This window comes from Pteropus alecto, unplaced genomic scaffold (assembly GCF_000325575.1).
Source record: "Pteropus alecto unplaced genomic scaffold, ASM32557v1 scaffold63, whole genome shotgun sequence".
NCBI classification, from domain to species: Eukaryota; Metazoa; Chordata; class Mammalia; order Chiroptera; family Pteropodidae; genus Pteropus; species Pteropus alecto.
In genome coordinates, this window is record NW_006434897.1 from 408,516 (window position 1) to 420,977 (window position 12,462).

Genomic DNA, 12,462 nt, shown 5'->3' on the forward strand with positions numbered 1-12,462 from the left:
ATCCCCAGGTACCTGCTCACACTCAAGATTCACCAAAGGCGCATAAAGTTCCTTCTATAGATCCTGTGACATTGCCCTCATGACCACTCAGGTAACAGTGAGGAAACTGGCAAAGAACCCACTGGCTTGTGCAGGGCCTCTTGTTCATTCATTCATTCATTCATTCAGCAAACATATATTGGACACTTAAAATGTGCTAGGCACTCTTCTAGGCTCGTGGGACTCATCAGTGAACAAAATAAAGATTTGATCTTGCAGAGCTTGCATTTAACCAGAACAAGATAATAAACAATAAACAAAACAAATTAATTACATGGTATGTTAGAAGGTAATACATTCTCTAAAAAATGAAAAAGTAAAGCAAAGCAAGGGGGATCCAAAGTTCACCCACTTTAATCCTCCTGGTGAACATATCACCAACACTGGCATGAATTACCTTCATGTATATTTACCCATCGAATAAGAAGGATAAATTCTTATGATCATTTTTGAGGGTAACCTCAACTCTGCTTTGCATGACCAGTTGGATTTTCCTAGTCCTTATATTTAACAACCTTTGCAGAAAGTAATATCACATTAGAACAAGTAATAGTTATTACTAGAAATGAATGAGAATCTATTGCAATTGTTATTGAACTTTTCCTAATGATTCCAGCAAGCATAGGAAGAGGATAGAAACAGGCAGGCAACTCTGATTGACTTTTAAGAAAATATCTATTTATAGAAGGTCCTGAGTATTGTCTTTCACTTCCTCCTCATTCTTTAAAAGTGAGTATTGTCAAGGCAATTACTTCATTTCTCTGCACTGTAGTCTGAGTTTCTGAAAGGAACTGACAGATCCAGGGCCAGAAGGAGCTTCAGGGAGATGACTTGGCACAGATGCCACTTCCTGCCCTCATGAGTTCCCAGTGAGGTTGTCACAAGGCTCTTTGTTTCAGTATTTCCTTCCTCAGTTTTTGGTCCTTACGCATTCTCTCCAACACATCAAAATAGGAGAGAAGGAAAAGAAGACTGACAATGAAGAGGAAGCAAAAATTTCACATCTCTTTGACCAATTCTAATTTTCCATAGTCCCTGCTTATACTTGATTATCACTCATGCATGAATCCTAAATACTCAAGTTCTAGTGTGGCTACCAATCCCGTAATGAGAAAAATGGTTTTGGTGAATAACTAATGTTCTTAAAATTAAGGATCTAGAGATTGTATTTCTAGTTCGATAGGGAGACCGTACCATTAAATGAATCATTTAACTTTCTCACTGTAATACCTACAAAATGGCAATTTGGCAAAAAAAAAAAAAAGTCCTCACTTCAATTATGGTAAAGCACTAAAGATCAGTGCCATCAGTATGAATTTAAAAAATATATGTTACTATTTCAGACAATCAGATATTTATTTAGCACCTATTAACTCTAAGGCCCTGGGAAGGGTAGAAAAAAGTACCTCCTAGAGCAAACTATTTAATGCTAGTTTGGTGTTACCAAATATATGAATGAGAACTTAGCCCCTTTTGTATCATTATTACAAAAACATACAATTCTCAACCAGATCATTCATGTTTTGAATGCATGACTTATATTTCTTATGTTCTTCATTGCCTAGTAGAATGACTTGTATTTAATCAAAGTTCTAGAAAGGCTTGTTTGTTGATTAACTTCTACATTTAAAATATATGTATATAGCATTTTGAACAGTATGAAAACTAGAGAAGTTAAGGGGAGACTGAATATGGAATAATGTTTGGTCTGGGAGGCCTCAGAAAGTCTTGTTCCTTTTATGACACAAATTCTACATATATGAAGTCACTAACTGTGATAAAAACATTTGCCATTAGTTTGGGGTGACCTGTGGTCACAGTTTTATTACCTTATAATGCAGGGACAGAATAGATGGATGTCCTTTCCTGGGTGCATCCATCTGTTGTTGTTACTGTTTTAATTGTTCTTATTACAATGCAGGTTATTGATTGAATTCCCAGCAACAGGCGGTGTGATTCCATCTTGGCAATTTCAGCCTGTAAAGCTGATCCGATATGTCACAACTTTTGATTTCTTCCTGGCAGCCTGTGAGATTATCTTTTGTTTCTTTATCCTTTACTATGTGGTGGAAGAGATATTGGAAATTCGCATTCACAAACTACACTATTTCAGGAGTTTCTGGAATTGTCTGGATGTTGTGATCGTTGTGGTAGGTTTGAGAATAACACCAAATTCCCTCCTCTGTCCAAAAACATGTTAATTACAGTCCTAGTCTCCTCAGCATTGTGAATCTCGATAATCCTGAAAGAGAATCTAGAACTTTTATTACATTAATTTCAATGTTACTAATTATTTTTCTAATTTTGCATGAATAACCCTTCTGAATGTGGAAATGGAGAGATATTTACAATAAACTCTCAGACACACTAATAACAAAAATAACAGTAATTCATATTTGCCTCCAGCATGCCATGTGAGATGTGGAGGAGAAAACAGTGTTTCATTTTGTTTATTCTGATTTTTGCCAATGATATTTTTCTTCAACTACTGCTCAAAATTAATTTATATTTTTATGCACATGTATTAAGTTATGGAAAGAAGAAACATCCTGAAATATTTTGGGTAGCAGAGAAAACCTTTCTACACTTTGAAATTTTCCTGCAAATAATCCAGTGTACAAAATATAAGTATGGCCATCAAGGTTTACTGTGTGTGGTGCAAGAAATCTTAAGAGTTATGATAGTCAAGACTGTGACACCTTGTAGGCCTCCTGCCTGCCCTTGAGTCTTTTATACTTTTAACACTTTGTTAGATGCTTTCTCTTCAGCATCATTTTAACCATTCAGTGTAGAAATCAGAGGCCTCAGTCTAGAAATATATTTTTGCAAGCTTTTCTCCCTTCAGCAGCAACACTTAATCTTTTGCTAAGCCCTGTTACACAGTTAAGCATATAAACTTGCTTAAATGTCACATGTTTGAAAGTCTTTTTTTTCTACTGTCCAAAAACAGAGATTCCCCTCTGAAATTTCGGTAAGTGATGCATTACCCTCTTAGTGTTCTCTCTTCTAGTATTCTGCTTCCTAACCATTATTCTTCCCCCAGTCCAGAAATCTGTTTGGTCTTTTACATCAAGTCATTATCAAATCACCACTAGAATTAGTTGGTAACATATAGAAAATATGTCATTAATATGTTAATATGTTATGTTATTAAATATAGAAAATATGTTCTTCATATGTGAGTAAAAGAATACTTAAGACATAAAAAGCCATATAGACATATATTTCATGGCCGTAACAATATTAACAGGAGCAATAATAGTAATAATAATTGCTAACACTTTAGAAGCTATCTGTGCTAGGCACAGTTCCAAGTGCTTTTCATATAGAGAAGTTCATTTGATCCTCACAAGAACCCTCTTAACCATTCTGCCACTGCCTCACAAGGCACGTACATATGTACTTCAGAAAGAGCTTTTACTTAATAAAAATTCCTACAGAATACAGTATGGAACCACTCTGGCCCTGATGCAGTTAGAAATGCATTCTTTCTTTCAAGATGGTTGTGTAACATCACACAGTTCCTATAGGTAAATTCTTGATCCCCAAATTCTCCATGTATTAATAATGAGCAGAGTTACAAAAGAATTTCAGTATTTAACAATGCTAAAAAGATGGTGATACTGGAAGTAATTTTTCAAAATATTTCCCTACTGTGTGATGGAAATCTAAGGATGCAAAACCTGCTGTTTTGGTTTAATGACTATATTGATATTTAGCTCAATGAGGATAATGGTTAAAAAGTAAGTGTAATATGCTAATTAATAAGTCCTCTTTTTAACTAAATTACTTCCATATCAACAAAAGTCTAGTCACTGGCATTCAGCTATTTTGATTATGTATACCTGTCAGTGAAAACTTTGACAACACACCCCAATGTATTGTATTTATTTACAAAGTGTATGTGTTGTGTGTGTGTGCGTGCTGATATAACAGGTACATTTGTAAAAACATACGCAACATAGAATTTTAAAGATTAGTGTAAAAACAAATAGAAATAAAATCTCAGTGCTTTTTTATCACCTGCCGAGAAGTTTTAATATTTTTTCCCACATCCCAATGAATTGCCTTGTACCCACTTTGGAGACCACTGGAAAAATAGCTAATGGTTTCATGGAAATTGAGGATAGTTTCTTTGGCTCAGTAGCCATAGCATTTTGCAAGTATTTCTTTGAAAACTTGCTTCATTGTGCTACTGTTCTTATTTTTCTTGACTCTTAGTACTGCCAAGACAACAATTTGGACAGTGTGCTTTTAAAAGGAACAAGGAAGGGCTACTGGAATCTCACTTTTTCTTTAAAACCTTTCCTGACCTAGTTGAAATAAGGGCAAGCTTTCCACTCATCCCTCAAAGGTGTCTTATCCTTCATTAGACCTTCAACCCTATGAAAAGAGCCAAAACTTTTTTGTTTCATCTGGCCCAAATTTGCCGAAGTCCACTTGAAACTTGAAAATAAATGATATCTTAAATATAAATATAACATCTTGGAATCACTTGGAAATTATTTCCTCTAGTTTTCTTTTTTTTCCCTTAATATTCTGAATTCTAAAGGTTTACTTCAATCAACCTTTGTCCTAAGAATAGTCTTTCAAAAAACTAGCAGAATTACTGATAAAAATAAGATAATTAAGAGGTCTAAATTCAGATAATTTTGTTGAATGGTAGATTTCACAGAGTGAAAATGACTAATTCATTTATTCAAGAGAGCTTGTCTGAGCACCTACCATGTGTCTGGCATTGTTCTAGGCATTGGGGATATAAGAATGAACAAAGCAAGAAAACCCCTACCCTCGTAAGGCTTATGTTTTATTAGGGGGAAAAAATGTTCTTCTGTAGACAGGAGTGCAAATCTCTAAGAAAACTCAGTAATGACATAACAACCCAAATTCTCTTAAAATCTCTTTCTTCTTGTCTTTTCTCTCATTCCCTATTCTAAAGGAAAAGTCTCAAGGAAATTTAGCGTATTACTATGACATTGATACCGTATAAATGGCCATATGTTTTATATTTTTATAAATATTTGTCCTGTGCAGAGTGAAAAGAACTAAAATTGAGAACAAATTACACCTAGTAAGCATTAGGTAAAGGGTTATTGTTGAATTTAGTCAGTCAGCACTTCCCTCAGCTTCTTCTTCATCCCTCTCAGCTAAGTCCGTGGAGAAAAACATTTTCAGTATTCCAGAGAGCTCAAAGGAAATACAATATTGGCTCTGGAAATATTCATAGAAAAGAAAAGGATGGTGGTGAAATTGACTTTTTTAGCTGTGATTAGCAGCCAGGCGGGTCTTTGATATGATAATCTCTTGGGGCCATGATTTGGATGGCCTCTCAAGAAGGGCTAATGAAGTGGTCTTTTACCATCATCCATGAGAAGAGAGAGAGAATGAGCACTAAAGGTTACAGCATCTGTCACAGCCCACGAGTCACAGCCACCACCTGCCATGGATTCAGTCCCCACATGAGAGCAAGGTTGTTACAGTTAACTCCTAGCACTTTCCACACATACATGTTAATCCAGTGGTGACAGATGCAAGTATAGCCCAGTGTCTCCTCAGATATGGTTTTATATTTCAGAATCAAAGCAGATGTCAAAAGTTGTGTGGTCATGAGTTAAGGGAAAGAAAGGAGCAAGAGGAAAACTCTTGGCTGACGTATTCCCACTTCAAGCCTTCTCAGCCTTCTCTGTCTAGTCTCTTATCTTTTAAGACCAAGTCTTTCTTTCTTCTTAAGAGCATTCCTTTCACCCTTCACCTTATGTTATTTCATGCCAGCTCCTCAGTAGGTTTTTGTATTATTTATCTTTGAGTATTTATCCGGTCTCGAACCAAAGTGGACCTTTCTTGAAGATGGAGTTTGTGCATTTTACTTCTGTTTGCTCCTCTTGCCCCCCACCACGGTTCTGTATACATGAACATCCGCTGTGTATTTGTTGAATGAGGAAAGAATAGATGGCTGAAAATTGAAAAAGAAAAGAAACAAACAGAAAACAAAATGAGACAGAAAAAGAAGAAGGGTGGAAAATGATTTAAAGGGTAGCAAAAAAAACACAAAACCAGAAGACATTCCTGTTTGAGTTGGTTTTAGAAACATAGTGACATCTTTCATGTGTGTGTGTGTGTGTGTGTGTGTGTGTGTGTGCGCGCATGCATGTGTGCATGCATATGCATATGTGTACTCATTGGATTTCTGTTCCTAACTAAGGAAGTGTAAGCCATATATTGTTTTACTTGTTTGACGGCAGTGCTCAATGCTTTCCATTTGTGTGAGCGATGTTTGGGAATGCGGTTGGGTAAGTAGAATGTTGAGCCCTAGAATTAAAACAATGATGAAGAAAAATAAAGTAGTCACTTTAGGGTAAGTTATATATTTCTAAAACACTGTAATAATATATAAATCTTTCATTTTCCAGCTATCTGTCATAGCTATAGGAATTAACATATACAGAACATCAAATGTGGAGGTGCTACTACAGTTTCTGGAAGACGAAAATACTTTCCCCAATTTTGAGCATCTGGCATATTGGCAAATACAGTTCAATAATATAGCTGCTGTCATAGTATTTTTTGTCTGGATTAAGGTAATTTATAAATCTCATGTTCTGGATTTTTAATAATATTTTTCTCTTTTTATTAACATTAATCACAGAAAATGATGAAGGAATTTTCTTTTGTGGTCAAATTCAAGTAGCCAGCCAAAGCTTCTCCATATTTTACAAGTAAACTAGCAGGACTCATGTGATTATTTATTTCACTGAGAATGATGCTCCCTGAACTCCTGCAAGGCCTATTCCCATAGGTTTTGTTTAACAAATGCAGTAAGAGGCCTTTTCAGTATATCAGCTGAGCCTGTGGAGCCCAGGCTACTTTAACACAGGGACAAGTCTCAGTATCACCTGATACGGGGTGACCAGGTGAAGGAAAAGGAACTAGGAGAAATAGGAGGAAGGAAAGGGGAGATGCTGCATTGGAAATGTTCTCTGGAAGGATTGCCTCTTTCCCAGGTACATGCTATAGGGAAATTTTACCTAGAACTGAGGTTGGGACAAGCACCTCTTCTAAGTAGTTCCTTAATCACTCATTTCCTTCTTTTCCCTGTATGTGAAAAGTTAGGGCATTTCGTATACAATGAGCTTTAATTCTGGAGCTGCAAGAAATTTCAGTAATTCCAAGGCAGCTGCTAACCTGTCACCAGTCAAGTTCTATGATTGTGCCATCCAAACAGTAGCTATTAGCCATAGGTGTCTACCTAAATTTAAATTTAAGTGAATTAAAATTACATACAATTACACATTCAGTTCTTCGGTAACCCTAGTATACAATGTCTATATGTGGCTAGTATCTACTGTGTTGGAAATTCTTTTGAACAGCACTGTTCTAAAAGGTACTTACAAGAGTTATTTATTTTCCTGAATTGGTATTGAGACCTAGAAGGCCTGAGATTTGTCAGAGGGCTTAGACCTCATCTTGTATCTCTCATGCTATTTATTCAGTCACATGCTTGTACAGGAGAAACCATCATTAACATACTGAACCTTCATCATAAAGTAGTAATAACAATCAAGATCTCATAGAAATACTGATAGGAATTGTATTAAGTAATACGATTACAACAGCCCTGAAAAAATTTTTGGTGTGGCCAGAAACACTTAAGAGATCTTTAGGTAAAATTTTACAGGTTTCCTTTCAACATGTGCCTTGGGCTGGGTGGTTTATTTAGTGCTTCGCTTGTACATATCTTGCCCCTAGAACTTTAAGAACCATTCCATTCTTTAAGGCAGTGTCATGACTCAACTTCTTTGTATCTCTCAGTGTTCTTCTACCAAGGCTTCTCGCTAGAGCTCTGCAGGTTGCCATGCCCTCTGGGTTGCTCAGCCTGGGCAGCCATCCTCACTCAGTGCCTGCTCTACAAAAAAGCTCAGTTTCACTTTGCAGTCAGACAGAGCTGGGTTCAAATCTGCCTCCGGGCCCCAGATGATTCCTGAGATAGAATACTAATATTTTGGTCACTGTGAAGATTCGAGGCAATCTACGTAAGCCCTCCCCTATAATGACTGGCATATATTTGATGCACAATAAGTAAAAGTTAATAATATGCAATAAGTATTTCCTGGAGATTTGTTTTTTACTAGTTTTCATTTGTCAAGGAGTTTTCTCTCTCTTTTATTTCACTCTTTCTTAAGGGAAAAATATCACTAATCATTTAAATTATAATTAAACTGATTTTCACTGTATTTTAACCATCATATACGTGTAAGCTGTGTGAGGACAGGAGCTTTTCTGTTCACTGCTGTATGCCCAGCTCCAAGAATAGAGCCTGGCACATGGTAGATATTGAACAAATACTTTCTGAATGAGAAAATAGAAGTTGCTAGGTTTGAAAGAAAGCAAGTCATTTTTCTCCTCTTATTTTTGTAAAATATACATAACATAAAGTTTACCATTTTAACCATTTTTGAGTGTACAATTCAGTGGCCTTAAGTACATTCACAATGTAGTGCGACCATCACCACGATGCATTTTCAGAACTTTTTCATCATCCCAGCTGAAACCGTTTCTATTGAACACTAACTCTGCATTTCCCCCTCTCCAAGCCCCTGGTAACCTCTATTCCACTGTCTGTTTCTGAATTTTCCTGTTCTGGGCACCTTATATAAGCAGAGTCACACAATATTTGTCTTATTTCACTTAGTATAATGTTTTCAAGATTCATCCATGTTGTAGCATATATCAAAATTTCATTTCTTTGTAAGGCTGAATAATATTCCATTGTGTGTATATACCACATTCTATTTACCCATTCGTCTGTTGATATCTTCCCTCTCTTACAGCTTTTCAAATTCATCAACTTTAACAGGACCATGAGTCAGCTCTCCACAACTATGTCTCGGTGTGCCAAAGACCTCTTTGGCTTTGCAATTATGTTCTTCATTATTTTCTTAGCATACGCTCAGTTGGCATACCTTGTCTTTGGCACTCAGGTTGATGACTTCAGTACTTTCCAAGAGTGTATGTAAGTATATATGAAATTAAGAAGAAAAATTTAATTGGAGATGTCACTGCCTTCTCAAAGATAAAGGAATCTTCATGATTGCTGTTTAACCACCAAGTGTTTTAAAAAATACTTGTTTAAAATGAGAATTAATTCTTTCCTAGAAGCACTGGCCCACCAATGCAAAGATGACCATACATTCTGAAATGCTGATGCTTGAGATAATAGCCCCAAAGTAGTATGACATAGTAGGTCAGCCATAGTAAACCAACAGTGTTCTAAAGATCAGCGTTTTCTTAGCACCAAATTCAAATGGTAGCTTTTTAGAGACCATCTGCCTGTATTTTTATTTCTATTCAATATTGTTGCCATATGTTTTAAACTTCAAGTTAAAAAAAAGTAGAATTTCTAATGTTCTCAAACCAGTACAGAAATTGTCAGTCTTTTTCCAAAGTTCTCAAATATGGTATTAAAAACAGGAAAAGTAGCCAAGTATTAGATTTCCATGCCACGTAGAAAGGAGTGAGTTAGGAAAGGAGGTGATCATGATAATGGAGGTTAATAGGGCTTTGTGCATGGGCCCTAATTAATTTTACTATTGGATAAAATCAGAAATTAAAATGATTTTACTAATTAAGGGTCAGCATTGGCAACACGCGGCAACTCTTGACCCTACTTTGCATGCATGTGAGAATATTGGATCTTTGAAACACACGTTTTGGCTGTCCTTCAAAAATCTTTTTTTAAAGAGATTTTAAATTCAGATACAGAATGACCACAGTGAAGTTTAGTTACCCTGTGTTTCCTAGATTATGTATTAAGTTCTGATAGCCTATTGCTTTATAAGTCATCCAATAATAATTATTATAATTTCTTTTCAAAAAATAGAAATAACATATTTAAGAAAGAAAGCATATTATTTTTATTCCATAAGGCTTCAATTGCTCATATAAGTAGTGAGAGTATTCCAAAGGGATTGACAATTTTCTATTATTTGGCAGCTTTCTACACTGAAAAAAAAAGTCTGAAAGTATGAAATCATCTTTTAAAAACTGTTACATCAATACTGGACATTCTTTGTTTTTGTATTGTGGTATTGTGTTGTGTTTTGTTTTGTTTTGTTTTTATAGCTTCACTCAATTCCGTATCCTTTTGGGTGATATCAACTTCGCAGAGATTGAGGAAGCTAATCGAGTTTTGGGGCCAATTTATTTCACTACATTTGTGTTCTTTATGTTCTTCATTCTTTTGGTACGTACACTTTTATTTATAGTGAGGTGATTTAAATTTCATAAATCACCATCTTTTTTCTACATTCTATTCCCTATTTTTTAAAAGACTTAGGAAGTAGAAAAATATAGATATTAGAAATCATATTTTATTTTACTTCTGATTTACAGTTTTAAGTCTTCGCCAAGTATCTTTTCCATGGATTTTCATTTATTCATATATATATAAATATACATGTCTATTCAATACAAAAAAAAAAATAGATCAAACGCAGACTTATGATTACCTAAAATAATGTTTCGCCTAAAAAGTAGAATATATTTACATGCTGTTGTAACACAAACATCAGCACTTTCATGGTCACTTGCTAGCATGACTTTGCATTTCTTTTTTTCTTTTCTGTTTGAAAAAGAGGAACTGAAAAAGCAAGCTAGATCCAGGATGTCGAGAGTAATATTTGAGTGAATTATTGTTTGTCAAGATTAAGATATTTTGTTTTTACTTACTCATATTTAGCACATCTAGAGACTACCTACAAAGAATATTTATATTTTAAATTTAAAACTAAATCTTATAATGAATGGAAATTGCTTTAAAAATTATTTTCAAAAATATTTTTTATTCTCTCGATTTAGCACAAATTAACATTTTTAACATTTGGCCTTAAGTTAATTAAGATTTTTTTCAAAAGTATTTTGTTCTTTATCTTATCTTAACAATTATACATTTATTTGTCCACTCTACTAAGAAAGTATTAAATTAGCTTAACATAGGTAGTGGGTATTTTTTCATTTAAATGCTAATGCTTAAGATTTCCTTACATCAACTATCATCTTAAGAAAACAACAAAACTGTTTTCATTTTCGATAGATTTTATGAAGATCATTTGTATAAGATTTAGTATTTCAGTGTAATATCACTGAATAATATCAGAGTTGGTCCAAGTATTTAGTGGTTAATTATATAGTATTTAGAGAGTGAGAATTAGATGTACTTTAAAAGGACTGAAAGAGTCAGGAATATCTTGCAAGTTCATTTGTATCTTGCTGTTCCCATGTATCATGGTTACTTTTAAAGTTAAGCTTCTTAAGTTTCTCCTTCCTATCATATATGAAAGAAAAAATTAGAGGAAAAAGTAAGCCTTTGTTACTCTAACATTGGATTAGCACTTTGGATTCTGGAGCATCTGAATCCCTGAATCTCTACTACGAAAACAAAACCCAGAAATTGAGAGTTCTGCCCTGGCCCTTCAGTTGACTTCAGGCCACCTAGGTTTTATTTGTATGTCAGTGGCCAGGTGCGGGACATAATTGTGGTACTTGGAAATACTCGGATGTGGATTTGTTTGAATGGTGTCCTCAAGTAGACAGCATCTTTTAAATTATTCAGCCTTTTTATCAGATCAATCACTAGGATATGAAAAGAAGTTCTTAGTTTTTGTCTTTATACTAAAACAATTTGTTGCACTACTGCACAAAAAGGAAATGCTCCTCCTGCAACCCCCAGAGAGAGAGGGGAGGCTACAGTCAATACAAACCCTTTCTTTTATGGAAATGACAAGCCAGCTGCAGGGTTGGTCACCTTTCTGAGATGACTGCCAAGTGTTAAATAATTGCACCTATTTCACAAAAAGCCACAGTGGTATGAGGTGGCCCAGCTGAGGCAGGAAGCAAAAGCCCCATAATCCACAAGGAAAGACCTTGATTGCAGATGTTAGAATGGAAAGGAGAATGAACTTCCTCTCCCTACCTTCAAGAGCCTTTCTTGAACACCTATTTTTTGAAATCTCTTCAGAGGACTCACACTTTAATGCATTTCAACTAAGACATTTTAAGGCATGAGGTAACAACCATTTGGAAACAAAAATAAAATCTTAGATTCCTGGGTTGGAAAGTAGAAGGCGAGAGATGTTACTCTGACTATAGCTGTCTTACCTTGCAATTGAGCATTAAGCCAGGAACTTATAAGTATTCTATATTCTATTCTCATTTCTGCTGCAGAATCTTAAACAGCATTTCTCCTTAATTCACAGCAATTTAGTAGCCCATTACAATCCATTAAAATAATAGAGCTTTCATTTGTTCATTCATCAAACATTCAATAAATATTTACTGAGCCACTGTATTCCAGTCAATGTGCTATATACTGAGGATGCAGTGGTAAGGAAAATAGAGACCAACCCTGCTCTCACGAAGATTCCATAG

At 35.1% G+C, this 12,462-nt stretch overlaps 1 protein-coding gene across 1 annotated transcript in view; it reads left to right on the forward strand.

The window, feature by feature from the left end:
* The window catches only part of PKD2 (polycystin 2, transient receptor potential cation channel), a gene marked incomplete at its 5' end in the record, with an annotated part of 56,404 nt that overhangs the window by 25,650 nt on the left and 18,292 nt on the right, over window positions 1-12,462 (forward strand). Inside the window, 4 exons of the mRNA XM_025046016.1 lie at window positions 1,961-2,189; window positions 6,450-6,617; window positions 8,868-9,049; window positions 10,159-10,279. Coding sequence (XP_024901784.1) covers window positions 1,961-2,189; window positions 6,450-6,617; window positions 8,868-9,049; window positions 10,159-10,279 — 700 coding nt within the window. The remainder of the gene's footprint in view (window positions 1-1,960; window positions 2,190-6,449; window positions 6,618-8,867; window positions 9,050-10,158; window positions 10,280-12,462) is intronic.